This window comes from Amblyraja radiata, chromosome 15 (assembly GCF_010909765.2).
Source record: "Amblyraja radiata isolate CabotCenter1 chromosome 15, sAmbRad1.1.pri, whole genome shotgun sequence".
Lineage (NCBI taxonomy): Eukaryota > Metazoa > Chordata > Chondrichthyes > Rajiformes > Rajidae > Amblyraja > Amblyraja radiata.
The window spans coordinates 9,149,648-9,164,514 of NC_045970.1; the positions used below are offsets into that span (position 1 = coordinate 9,149,648).

At 41.0% G+C, this 14,867-nt stretch overlaps 1 protein-coding gene across 1 annotated transcript in view; it reads left to right on the forward strand.

Annotated features, from left to right (window-relative positions):
* Positions 1-14,055, forward strand: part of LOC116981653 (coiled-coil and C2 domain-containing protein 2A-like) — a 182,031-nt gene extending 167,976 nt beyond the window's left edge. Inside the window, exons 34-35 of the mRNA XM_033034740.1 lie at positions 4,646-4,823; positions 13,867-14,055. Of these exons, the coding sequence (XP_032890631.1) occupies positions 4,646-4,823; positions 13,867-14,055 (367 nt within the window). The remainder of the gene's footprint in view (positions 1-4,645; positions 4,824-13,866) is intronic.
* The last annotated feature ends 812 nt before the right edge of the window (positions 14,056-14,867 follow it).

Genomic DNA, 14,867 nt, shown 5'->3' on the forward strand with positions numbered 1-14,867 from the left:
TGCTGGGCCACGCCAGTTTCACTCTGGACCTCCCTGGAGCTGACAGGCACCCCTTGGGTGATCTCCGCACTCGGCAGTTGCACACCCACCTGCTTTTGACTCGCTTGGGTAATCTTTTTATGCTTATTCCTCTTCTTCTTCTGCTACTCCCATTTCTCTCCAACCTCCCCCTGTGCCTCACCTTCAGCCACCCACACAGGTTCAAGATGTAGGGGGCGGGGGCCCTCGCTGCCCCGGGTCCCCAAGGCGGAAACTGCAGACCCAGAAGGGCTATCCCCGCTGCCCCGGATCACCGAGGCAGAGCCAGCAGCCCCAGCCAGGTCAGCAATTTCACCCTGCCCCTCCAAGGCATGACGAGCCACCGCTGATGGGCCAGCAGTGCATTCCTGGGCCGCTGCGCTAGAAGTTCTGGCAGCGACCCCCTGATTAGGACATTCCCTGCGGAGATGTCCATAACCACCGCACGCATGACACCGTGCCTTTCCCCAACTCCAACGCACGGTTCTAGGGAGACCCCTACACTCCACCTCGAAACTCCCCTCATCGCCTTCCCCCTCCCCCACCTTCACGAACACCCTCCTTTTGAAACTGAGAATCCCTTTTTCCTCCGGGTCCCCCCCAGGGTGCATGAGCCTAAAGCACTTAGACCGCACCTCCCCAATCTGAGACAGGTGTGGAATGAGTGTCGCATCCGGAATACATGTAGGGCAACTCCGCAGGAGAACCGGTCTCACCCTGGACACCCATGGGTCCACCTGTATATGGACCCCCCCCACTGAAATCCCCCTCTCCACCACTGTGGCCACATCCTCCCGGTTCTTCAATATCATCTCAACCTTTCCCCTCTCGAGCTCGGAAGAGACAATAGCCCCCCTACCAAGAAGGGCATTCATAGCCTTCGTAATTGCTCCCCTGGACATCTGGGGCCCAGTTTGAACCGAGATACCAAAACTGTCCCAGTCCAAGTCAACATGAGGCTTATGTTCAGATGGCCTCGCTTCCGCTGCTGATGTCACTACTGCGTAGCTCCTCGCCTTCTGCCGCGCCCCCGCCATCGCCATCCGGGCAGAGGCACAAACCAGCTCCCGGCACTCCAGCAGCTCAGCAAATTAATTCCCAGGGACAGTCACAGTCCAAAGCAATCCTCAAAAAGCAAAGTCCTCCAGCTGAAGAAGGAAAGTTCCAAACTCGTCCATGCCAGAAAGCCAGCTCGCCCTGTCTTGCCGAACGCAAAAGCACCGTCTTCACATTAAGCCAGGCAGCCGCACTGTGCAAAATGACTTTAGGGCAGAGAATCAGTGCCAAAACACAGCAAAGGCATCGAAAAACTTCAAACCCTCGATATCCAGGCACTCTTGGCAGTCCGCCAATGACAGCCGCACCCTGCTCCCTCGACAATGCAGAAAATTATCAAGGGATTTTCACGCTAAATGGAGGAGTCTTTAAAGCATTGAAAAGTTTCAACAGTCCAACAATAAGTTAGACTATCAAGCCCCACTGCCTCTGTTCCTTTCCCAGCGACAGGATCCTTCAACGGCTGCTTAAAACTTCTCAGCCACTGGAGCTGAGAAAATCTATCTCTCTCCCTCTCCCTCTCCCTCTCCCTCTCCCTCTCCCTCTCCCTCTCCCTCTCCCTCTCCCTCTCCCTCTCCCTCTCCCTCTCCCTCTCCCTCTCCCTCTCCCTCTCCCTCTCCCTCTCCCTCTCCCTCTCCCTCTCCCTCTCCCTCTCCCTCTCCCTCTCCCTCTCCCTCTCCCTCTCCCCCTCCCTCTCCCCTCCCTCTCCCCCTCCCTCTCCCCCTCTCCCTCCCCCTCTCCCCCTCTCCCCCTCTCCCCCTCTCCCCCTCTCCCCCTCTCCCCCTCCCTCTCCCTCGGCTTTAAGATCACGCAGGAAAGTCAACTTGCCACAACAGCTGCTAGTGTCATTCTACCATTGCGCCATAGAGAATGACCTGACACATGTCATCCTGGTATGGTATGGCAACAGCAGAGAGTCATCAATACAGCCCAGAAGATCACCAACACACACCTGCCTGCCCTGGAAGAGATCTATAGCTCTCGTTGCCTGCGTAAGACATCACGCATACTAAAGGATACATCTCATCCCGCACATCACTTGTTGCCCTTCTGCCCTCAAGAAAGTGTTACAGGTTCATCAAATCATACACCACAAGGTTAACAAACAGTTTCTACCCCAAGGCCAAAACCACTCTGAACTCTGCACTGGACACACAGCCCCATAGCCGATATTTTGTACTGCCACATCGCTATACTGTGAATGTTTAAGAAGGAACTGCGCTTGCTGGAAAATCGAAGGTAGACAAAAATGCTGGAGAAACTCAGCGGGTGATGCAGCATCTATGGAGCGAAGGAAATAGGCAACGTTTCGGGTCAAAACCCTTCTTCAGACTCTTCTGTAGAAGGGTTTCGACTGAAATGTTGCCAATTTCCTGCAAATAGTCAAACATTGCTATTCCATCATCAAATATGTCTATTATTCAGTCCCTCGCCCACACTATGAAAAATCGGACTACCTGCTTCTGCGCCTTCTTCCTTTCTATAGGTAGCGACTGAAGAGCTCAGATCGTATATGTAGAGGGTTGGACACAGTTGGTCAGGGCAGGCAGTCTTTGCAACTGCTTGGAATCAGTAGTCTGGGTGATGTTCAAGGATTCAGCAATGGACGTGAATGAATACGCCATTGCCACACTAAAAAGTTAGTGATTTCTTAAGGAAATGTGTGGAGGAATGTTTTCTTACCAGAACATCCTTGTGTTCCCTAACAAGAAGCCTTGGATGAACCAGGAGCCCTGCAATCTACCTAGGGCCAAAAGATTCAAGTCAGGCGTTCAAGTCAGGCGTTCAAGTCAGGCGAGCCTTGATCATGCAAGACATCCAGGTACGATGTCAAGAAGGCCATCAACAATGCAAACAAACATTATCAATCTAAAATGGAGGCCACTAACATCAGTTTTCACTGACATCTTCAACCTCTCACTAGCAGGCCCCGAGGTTTCCATCTGCTTTAAAGAAAATCTATAATACCAGTACCCAAGAAGAGTAAGGTGACATGCCTCAATGACTACCAACTCAGCGCTCAGGTTCATTGTGATAAAATGCTTAGAGAGGTTGGTTATAATGCAAATCAACTCCTGCTTTAGTTATGATCTGGCCCCAATTTAATTTGTCTACCTCCACTCAAGAGCGACAGCAGATGTGATTAGATTAGATTAGATTAGATTAGATTCCTTTATTGTCATTCAGACCTTTCGGTCTGAACGAAATTTCGATGCCTGCTGTCATACACAATAATAATAAATAACAAAACATACAATAAACACAAATTAACATCCACCACAGTGAGTTCACCAAGCACCTCCTCACTATGATGGAGGCAAAAGTCTTAGTCTCTGTCTCTTCCCTCCTTGTTCTCCCTCTGCGCTGAGGCGATCCGGGCCGAAGATGCCGCCCTCCAGTCCAGCGGACGCAGCTGTAGTTGCGGGAGCTCCGGAAACAGGTCACCAACCTGCAACCTGCGAGCTCCCGGTTGTCCACTGGGCCCGCGGCCAAACCTCCGAAATGATGTCGCCGCCGCCGCAGCTCCGATTCGGGCCGCTGCCGAAAGCCCGATCCCCACCTCAGCGAGTCGTGCTACCACCGGAACGCAGCCTCAGCTCCGAGTCGGGCCGCTGCCGAAAGCCGGAACGCCGCCTCCGCTCCGAGTCGGGCTGCCACCGCCTCAGCTCCGAGTCGGGCCGCTGCCGAAAGCTGGAACACCACCTCAGCGAGTCGGGCCGCCGCCGGAACGCAGCCTCAGCTCCCAATCGTGCCGCTACCGAAGCTGGAACGCCACCTCAGCGAGTCAGGCTGCCACCGCCTCAGCTCCAAGTCCCGCAGCCTCTGCTCCGAGTCCCGCCGCCTCAGCTCCGAGTCCCGCCGCCTCAGCTCCGAGTCCCGCCGCCTCAGCTCCGAGTCCCGCAGTCTCAGCTTCGAGTCGGGCCGCCGCCGCCTCAGCCCCGAAGTCGGCCAGCCTAGTCCTGGCCGACTCTGCCTCCGGAACCTCGAGGTCGGTCGCAGTTGGAGGCCACCAGCTCCGCCATTAGGCCTCAGCGCAGACGGAGGCAGAGAAGGGGGATACGACAAGAAAAAGTCGCATTCCCCCAAAGGAAGAGACAGAAAACATGTTTCCCCCCTCCCCCCACACACACAACCTAAGGAACCAAAATTAACTAAAACAGGACAAAGAAAACAACAACAAAAAGTAAAAACAGACGGACTGCAGTGATCACTGGACCACTATTGTTCATCAACCACAGCTCAATGTTCCACACAAACATTCTTTCCAAACCCATTGGCAGACTTGGAACTAGGTCTCTGCTTCTCCCTATGCAATGGATCCTTGGCTTACTCATCAGCAGACCTCAATCGAATTGGCAACAATACCTGGCCCTAGCTAACCATGGCACAGGGGTATCTCATGGGTATCTCAGTTCCATGCTCTAGTCTCTCTGAACTCATGACTTTGTAGCCAGCCAAAGCTCCAACACTATCTTTAATTGGATCAATAATGGGTAATGAAAAGTCATTTTGATTACTACTTTAAAAAATTGGTCTATGTTTTACTCTTTACTTATTCACTGTGACTTAGAATTGAATGGGCACTGAAGAATAAAATCATGGAATGGAGAGTCCAACGCCCCACTCGATGGAATCGTTACTGTACTGGAGTGTTTCAAAATTTTCTTCCTCTGCTAGAGCAAAATCTTGGTCGCTCAGTAAGTGAAGAACAGAGCGCCGGTCTAGAGAGCCTTTTAAAAGAATACAAGGTTGGTCATGCCCTTCAGTTCACAACATATCTTTGTACTTAAATTATTCTGAACTTTATATTTATTAAGGTATAGAATTTTAAACATTTGAAATGAATTGACTCTCATTTTTAGTTACCCATTATCAACAGTTGAAAATGAAAACTTTATTTCTTGGCCATTTAGTTTCAGTTGGCAGCAATTTGTATTCTTGTAATATCATATTTCTATGTTCGCTTTAGGTTTTAGGTTTATTAAAAATGTTGTTTTGCATGCTATTCAAACAGATCAGATATACCATAAATAGATCCAATCAGTTCAATCACACACAGCGTTAAGCATGTAATACTTAGGTTCTGTCTATTTGTCCAAATCTCAAATTGCTAACCATCATGTTTGGGGCTAGTCAGAGGTACCTTCATTGGGTTCCCGGAGTATAGGATACTCTGCTCTTCAAGGTTAGTCTCCTGCCTTTGATGATGCTGTTGCCATCCTCCTACTCTTGTTTTGAGGCCTGGCTTCACTGACAGCACTGCTCACCCCCAGGTGAATTAGCACTGATCACCAGGTAGAATTATCAATGCCCTGACTTACTGATAGGGTTTAATTATGGTTTTAACCTATGATATATCAAAAAACCTCATGGCTTAATTAATTGGATAGCGAGATAGGAGCATCACTGCTAGACACCTTAATGGATAATAGGTTTGGGGGAATCTTTGAAAGCAATCTCTCAAATAAGAGAGGCAGAAAAGTGAGTCTACATTCAGTCTGCCTCTCTATTATTTCTCTTTCCCTTGACTGACACTTCCATTGATTATTCAATCACTGATTAATGGCCCTACATTTGTTTATTAACACCTATGCTTCCACAGTATCACTAACATGTGAGCTCAGACTGAATGTCTGGTCCAGCTAGTTAATGTGGAGTTAAACTTTCCGCTTTTCTAAGATCAGCTTGGCCAGGCTTTCCATGAGTCCAATTTTGCGGAGTGCTTGGATGCAAGACTAAACTATATACACTACTCCATGTTGTCTTCAAGGCCCTATATTTTTGCAATAAGACTTTTATATTACTGCAATCAAACCCTCCTGTAGTAAAGGCTAACAGACTACTTGCCCTCCTGATGCACATCTATTGGTCTTCAGTGACTTCCGTGAATGCACGCCGAGGACCCTTTGAGCATCAACATGACCCAATCTCATCATTTAACAAATACTTTGCTTTTCTATAAATGTGCACCAAAAAGGATGAGCACACATTTTCTGCCGTGTTCTCGGTCTCTCAGTTAGCTTGTCCATTATCATCTGAACCCTCTTAACATCCTTCTTTGCAATCACATTCCCACAGCGGGAGTCCTCTACATGAAAATAGGACTTTGCATCCATAATGAGTCCTACCAAACCTGTCAAGGGCAGATGATCTGTGTAAAGTAGATTGATGAGAGCGATGCCAACCAAGTAGGTTTATCCCCGTATTGATTTACTAAACTAGCTGCTACAGACCCAGTCTGGCAAGCATGTACTTCAGCACTTAGTCACTCAGTATTATTGCTAGTAGGCCATTCTTGGTTGAACACGGAGGGGCACTGATTCATAAATGAGTGAGGAGGTAATCACGAGGTTGTTGCTGTGTCCATGTCCTTCCTAATGCCATGGGACCTGGAGTCAATGTTGAGGACTTCTGTGACTTGTCACTCATCCTTGTCCTGTTGTACTGCTAGCACTGGTGCACATGTACTGCTCATGGGCCAAAAAATAATCAAGGATCATAATAAAAGAATCTGTAGGGCATGATTCCACGAGCATGGCTGTCAGGCTATTACCTAATAACTACGGGAGTGTTCCTTCAGCTTAAACCTCAGTCCTCAGATGTTCATGAGGAGGACTTTGCAAGATCAACTGAGCTGTAAGTGATTATGACTATACAGTGTCCAGATGCCTAGAATCCTTTACTTCCAAAGGAGCCAAGTCAAGTCAAGTCAAGAGAGTTTATTGTCATGTGTCCCAGATAGGACAATGGAATTCTTGCTTGCTGCAGCACAACAGAATATTGTAGGCATAAATATAGATCAGATAAGTGTGTCCATATACCAAGAATAAATATTTATATACACACATAAATAAACAGATAAAGTGCAATAGGCTGTTATAGTTCAGAGTTTGAAGTTGTGTTTAATAGTCTGATGGCTGTGGGGAAGTAGCTGTTCCTGAACCTGGATGTACCAGATTTCAGGCTTGTGTACCTTCTACCCGATGGCAGCGGGGAGATGAGTGTGGGTCCTTGATGATGCTGGCACGTTTTTGAGGCAGCGACTGCGATAGATCCCCTCGATGTTAGGGAGGTCAGAGCCAATGATGGACTGGGCAGTGTTTACAACTTTTTGCAGCCTTTTCCGCTCCTGGATGCTCAGATTGCCGTATCAAGCCACGATGCAACCGGTCAGCACGCTCTCTACTTTGCACCTGTAGAAGTTCAAGAGAGTCCTCCTTGACATACCGACCTTCCGTAATCTTCTCAGGACGTAGATGCGCTGATGTGCTTTCTTTATGATTGCATCAGTGTTCTCGGACCAGGAGAGATCTTCGGAAATATGCATGCCCAGGAATTTGAAATTCGTGACCCTTTCCACCATCGACCCGTTGATATAAACGGGACTGTGGGTCCCCATCCTACCCTTTCCGAAGTCCACAATCAGTTCCTTGGTTTCCTGGTGTTGAGAGCCAGGTTATTGTGCTGCCACCATTTGGTCAATCGGTCGATCTCACTTCTATACTCGTCCCCATCAGTGATACGTCCCACAACAGTGGTGTCGTCGGTGAACTTGATGATGGAGTTCGCACTATGTCCGGCTACACAGTCATGAGTATAGAGTGAGTACAGCAGAGGGCTGAGCACGCAGCCTTGAGGTGCTCCCGTGCTGATTGTGTTTTTTGTTTTGTTTTTTTTTTGTTTATTTTATTAGAAGTTAATACAGTACAAAACAGTACAGTGGAACCTAATTTAAGTGCCAACTATGTCATACCGTAATCCATTCTATGTACAACCTCTAGTTTTATGTTATGAGAAGGAAGTAAGCAAGACAAGAAAAAGAAAACAATAGAAAGGGGAAAAAGTGGAAAAATAGATGGTAGAGAGTAGAAAAACGTGAAGTGTGTATATAAAAAAAAAAAAATAATAAAAATAAAATAAAAAGTGGAAAGTAGAAATAGAAGAGAAGGCCCCTTAAAAGAGAATTTTTCAAATCTGTATTCGGAGATGTAGATCTATCCACGTCATGAACTGAAATCAGCAATCCTTATGGTACCGCTGCATCACATGATTCCAAAAAGTCGATGAAAGGAGACCAACTCCTTAAGAATTGGTCATATTTATCTATTAGTCGGAGTCTCATTTCTTCCAAGCGTGCTATGTCCATCATATTCCTAATCCACATTTTAACAGTTGGTATGGCTGTATTTTTCCAAAATTTAAGTATCAATTTCTTTCCAATTATTAACCCATAATTAAAAAAAACAGTTTGGTCTTTATTTAAATTGGTATCTTCTCCTATTATTCCAAATATAATCCATTCCATTTTGGGTTCTATTCTTGACTTGAAGAGCTTTGTAAATATATCAAATATATCACTCCAAAATTTATTCAACTTTGTACATCCTACAAATGAATGTGTTATATTAGCGTTTTGAAACAAACATTTATCGCATCTGGGAGAGACGTTTGGATAAAATTTATTCAACCTCGTTTTTGAATAATATAGTCTATGTAATAATTTGAATTGAATTAAATTATGTCTTGCATTAATAGAACAGTTATGTGTATTCATCAAATACTTTTCCCATCTATCCTTCGAGATCTTTATCATTAGCTCATGTTCCCAATCTTCCCTTAGTGCTTCTGTTGAGGGTGATTCTCTATATAATATATTATTATAAAAGTATGATATTAATTTTTGTGAATCAGCCTTAATATTCATTGCTTCTTCTAAAGGGTCTAAAAATATAGTTTGAAATCTATGTGTATATTTCTTTATAAAGTCACATACCTGTATATATTTAAAATATTGATTATCCTTCAATTTAAATGTTAATTTAAATTGTTGAAATGATAACAGTTTGCCCAATTCATACATATCCCCTACTTTCCTAATCCACAGTCTATCCCATTGTTGATATGTGTTGTCGATGAGAGAAGGTTTGAATGCGGGGTTGTTCAATAGTGGGGTTAGTACTGATAAATTATTTAATTTCAAGGATACTTTTATTTGTTTCCAAATTCTTATTATATTGTGAATAATTGGGTTCTTCTTATATATTATACTATTCAATTTTATCGGTGAGAGCAGGATCGTTCCTATATCGTGCGGATAGCACTCCTCTTTCTCCATTCTTATCCACTCCAACTGCTGAGTGGAACTATCCAGCCAGTACATTATGTTCTTAATATGCACTGCCCAGTAGTAATACATAAAGTTAGGTAATGATAAACCCCCATCTTCTTTAGATTTGCACAAATGCTTTTGTTGAATTCTATGTGTTTTGTAATCCCATATAAAATTAGTGATAGTGGAATCTAGTTTTTTGAAAAAATATTTTGGGATATATATTGGGATCGCTTGAAACAAATATATTAATTGTGGTAAGAAAGCCATTTTTATAGCGTTAATTCTACCTATCAATGAGAGCGGAAGCGTTTTCCAAAATTTAATCATATCATTCAGTTTATTTAATAGTGGTATAAAATTGGCACTAAATAATGATTTGTGTCTTCTCGTAATTTGAATACCCAGATACTTGAATTTTTCTGTTGCAATTTTGAAGGGGAATTTTAGTAAGTGTCTCGAATCCTGTGGTTTTAAAGACATAATTTCGCTTTTATTCCAATTTATTCTATATCCTGAAAAAGAGCCGAATTCCTCAATTAGTGTTAATAAGGTGGGTATACTCGTTTGGTATTAGTAATATATAAAAAGATATCATCAGCATATAGTGAAATTTTATTCTTTGAGTCCTTAGTGTTATATCCGTGAATATTCGGGTGATTTCTAATCTTTTCGGCCAACGGTTCTATCATAAGGGCAAATAGCAATGGTGATAAGGCACACCCTTGCTTATTACCCCTTGATAAGTAAAATTGTATAAATACTGCCATTCTACTTGATCAAATGCCTTCTCTGCATCCAGCGTGACAACTGAAATAGCTTCATTGTCCTCATTATGAGAGTACATTATATTGAAAAGCCTTCTCAAATTATGAAATGATTGTCTTTTGGGTATAAATCTCGTTTGATCCGTATTTATTAAATTGTTAATATAATTATTTAGCCTTCTAGCTAGAATCTTTGCTAAAATTTTCTGATCCGTATTTAGAAGTGAAATAGCTCTATAAGAACCCGGTTCATCTAAATCTTTATCTTTTTTTGGTATAAGTGTTATTGTTGCTTCTGCTAGGGTTTCTGGTAGTTTATTTTCAGTATAAACCTGCGTATATAAATTGAATAATCTTGGTACAATTGACTCCTGAAATCTTTTATAAAATTCATTACTAAAACCGTATGGTCCTGGTGTCTTCGCATTTTTTAGTGAGTTTATTATTTGTTTTATTTCTTCATTAGTAATCCGTGCTCCTAATTGCTCTTGTTCTGAACTATCCAATTTTGGGAGCTTGCAATTATCTAAAAAAATTGTAATTTCACTTACATCTGTATTTATTTTAGATGTATATAAATTGTGATAAAATTGGGCAAACCTCTTATTAATATCCTTAGGCAGTGTTAAAAACTCACCCTTATCCGATTTAATTTTAGTAATAGTTTTTTCCTTTTCTCGTTGCTTCAGTTGCCTCGCAAGTAATTTATGTGGCTTATCCCCAAATTCGAAGTGTGCTTGTTTTGTAATTTGGAATAATCTTATTACTCTAGCCGATAGTATTTTATTGACTTTATATTTCAATAAAGTTATCTTATTATGTTTATTTATGGTTGGGTCAGTTGTATTGTCCAGTTCTAGTAATTTTATTTTCTGTTCTATCCGCTGAAGTTCTCTTTTATTTTCCTTATTTTGAAAACTTTGGTAAGAAATTATGACACGCGAATATATGACTTGAAGGTTTCCCATAATAGCGGTGCAGAAATACCCGGTGTGTCATTTATTTCGAAAAAAAGTTTTATTTGTTCTTTTATATACTCATAACCCTGCGGGTTATTTAATATATGTACATTGAATCTCCAAAAAGGTTTTATACTCGGCATTCCCTCAATTTTAAGTATAAAAGTCAATGGTGAATGATCAGAAATAATACGATTATGATATGATGGTTTATTCGTATACGGGATTAATTTTGTGTCCAATAAAAAATAGTAAATTCGCGAGTAAGTTTTGTGAACTGATGAATAAAATGAGTATTCCCTACCACTTGGATTTGCTATTCTCCAAACATCAGCTATGTTATTATTTTTTATATAAGTATTTAAAAATTCACAGGTCTTAGTTTTAACAAGACGCTTCCCTAGCTTTATTGATTTATCTAAGTATGGATCTATAACACAGCTAAAATCTCCCCCCATTATTATATTTTGATAATTATGCTCTGCGATTAAATCTATTATTTTCCTAAAAAATTGTGGGTTATCAAAATTAGGCGCGTAAATATTTATCATAGTTAATGGTGTATTGTAAATTTCTCCCGTGACTATAACATATCTTCCCTCTTTATCAGATATAGATTTCTTTAATTTAAAAGGTATACCCTTCCGAATTATAATGGCCATGCCTCTTGCTTTAGAGGTGAATGAGGAGTAATAGGTTTGACCTATTCAATTTGCCCTTAATCTGATCTGAGTCTGTTGTTTCAAATGTGTCTCTTGTAGGAAAGCAATATCCATATTTAATGATTTTAATTGTGCCAGAATTTTACCCCTCTTAATTGGCTCATTCGCACCTCTGATGTTCCAACTACAGAAGGTGAGACCTCCGATATTTATTCGACTATTATCTTGCATTGGCTATTATTACCAGACTGTATGATTCATGTGATGCAGCCAAGTACCTCGGAATCCCGAATCCAGAGTTGTCCTTCATAATTTCTACAGTAGTTTTACATCTCCTGACACTATTAAACATAATTAAGGGAAAGAGAAAAACATAAAATAAAGTGTACATAAAAATTATTAAGTCATACAACACATAATTGTGAATAAACAAAAAAAGTGAATGTAATTTATCAAAAAAGCGATAAATTACAAAAAAGCCACCTAAGGTTGCTAGGTTTGTTTTTATATTGACCTCCGTCGATGAAATTATGCACTGGGCCTTATCCCCCTATTAGAATTTGACCCAACGTTAGTCGATTCCCTCTAATTGTTACCAAAATTATCATATCAGGTCAATTAATCGCTGAACAGTTTAAAATAGAATAAAATAAAAGGGAAGGTAGAAGATTTGGATTAAAATAAAAGAAATTATGGGTTAAAGTACCTCGTCAATAATTACACTTTTCATTTACCTGTATGTTAATTAATTCATAATTAGTATTTAGTATTTAAAATATATGTCTAACCTCCCCCATCCTTCCTGCTATATAGTTAGTCGTGTTAGTATAGTACATTACGCCTTTAACGTTAGTTGGGTTTATTGCGCGTAAGTGGTTAATTAGTTAGTTAGTTATATGTATAAATAATAGGTCATATAGTGTGGAACAGATGCCTCATATCATGGCCATTTCAAAAGGAGACGGTCTCATAGTTCTCCGTGCTGAGGGGTTTGGTGACAAGCTTGCGACCTTGAGCTTCCATCTGTGCTTTCAGTTCAGAAGTTTAATTCGGCCTCTGTTATTGAACAACACATTCTTGCCAGATAAGCCTGTCTGGTAACCGTCTGAAGCGTTCTAGTGTCTTAATTGAAACAGAAAAAACAAAGTTCCACAGATAAAATGTCTATTATTCTGTTCCTCCTTGAATTTTGTTTAAAATCTCCTGGGCGTATTTGCAAACAGAGTCCGGGTCCATGAATGAGCGTTGCTTGCCCTTAAACGTAATTAGCATTTTCACTGGATAGATCACGCCATAACGAACTTCAGAATGTCCATATAAAATACTGCTTGCCCTTTTAAACTCGTGTCTTTTTGCCAAAATTTCCCGAGGATAATCCCTGTAGAATCTTACGATATTATCAGCAAATGTAAGATTTTCTCCATAGGTTATCTTCTTTAATAGAGTTTCCAAAGTTGAAATATCCAGGAACTTTACAATAATTTGCCTTGGTTTAGCATTATCATGTTTTTGGAAGTGACCCACCTGATGAGCCTGATTGTTATCGAGGATTACACATTTCCACCAATACAGACAGACTGTGGTCTGTGAATGAGGAAGTTGAGGATCCAATTGCAGAGGGATGCGCAGAGACCCATATCTGAGAGCTTGGTAACCAGCTTGGAGGGGATGATGATATTAAATGCCGAGCTGTGGTCAATGAATAACAGCCTGACATATGAGTTTTTGTTGTCCAAGTGGTCCAGAGCGGAGTGGAGAGCCAGTGAGATCGCATCCACCGTTGATCTGTTGTGGCGGTAAACGAACTGCAGTGGGTCCAGGTTTTTGTCGAGGTAGGAGTTGATTTGTGCCATGATCAGCCTCTCAAAGCACTTCATCACCACAGACATTAGTGCCACTGGTTGATAGTCATTGAGGCACGTCACCTTGCTCTTCTTTGGCACATTTATTTTTATCTTTAAATTATGATGAAATGTAGTAGTGTGTATATACTGTATGTTTTCAAAGAGGAACAGTTAAAACATAGGATCAGGGATATAAGAATAAATCCAGTAAAATATTCAAAAAATCATGTTTATCCAGCTTAGAAACAGAAACGTTATATGTGAAAGGGGGAAGGGAAAATAAAGGGTTAAATGAATAAAGGTGTTTGAATCTACATAGCGCATAAAGATTGACAACTTAGTCAACAATTGCCAACAATTTTGACTACGCATTCTTTAATTTGAAAATCAGTTTTGATTAATGAAGCATATAATGCAGACAACTATAATGTATTTTTTTTATTTTCACAGGTTTCTGGATTTCCTATTCAAATGTGCTATTCAAAGTTGGAGTCAATATTCGATAAAGTTTACAGTACTGGCATTCATAAAACAGATATTCCAAATGTTGAGTTTGCTGTCGCCGTGTACATTCATCCATACCCCAACAATGTATTATCACTATGGATCTACGTAGCATCTTTAGTTCATGACTTCTAAAAAATACTTAAACTTGTCGTTGTTTAGTATTTTTGATCTTGCTTTGCCCTTTTGTTGTAGTGTTTTTCCATGCTGTTCATTTTATTGACATCTCCCATTGTTAGTTGTATGTAGAAATTATTAATAATGTTAAAGTTCTTTAGTCCAATGGGCTGCACCATTTTCATAAATTAAACACATTTAATAATTTTCAAATTACCCACTTCAATCTTTTCTGCTTTCTAGAAAAATAGAAAAATTCTCCATCAATCTATTTAGTATTCTGCTTCATTGGAGCTTCCTCTTACAATTTTACCAAATTCATTTATCTCCTGGCCTCATCAAGATGTGTTCTTAACTCTAAATATAAAAAACAAATATCAGCAACCAATAGTTAATATAAATCATTTATTAGGAGATACCGTCAGCAATATTTTTGTAAACAAACAATTGATTTTCCGTTTTTGCAATCCTGTTTGAAAGTGTAAAGAGACAGAACATTTTCATTTTTTCTATTATCTTTTCTGTGCAAATAAAATCAACAACTTTCACTTTGGAAATAAACATTTGTGTCCAGTTGCAAGTGTAGATTAAAAATATTGGTTGTGTACATATGAAAAACAGATAATATCTCACAAATATTTCATTAAAACTCAATCCCATTTTAGATTTAAAATATAAACCAAAATGTTTAAAGTCATTTATCATGTAACAAAACTAAGGTGGCAGAATACTCGCCCATGTTGCTGAAATTACATGTTTGATAGTTGGAACTCGGGGAAGAGCTTTGACCCATGACAACTGACCTCATCCTATCAGAGATGTAAGAGGAT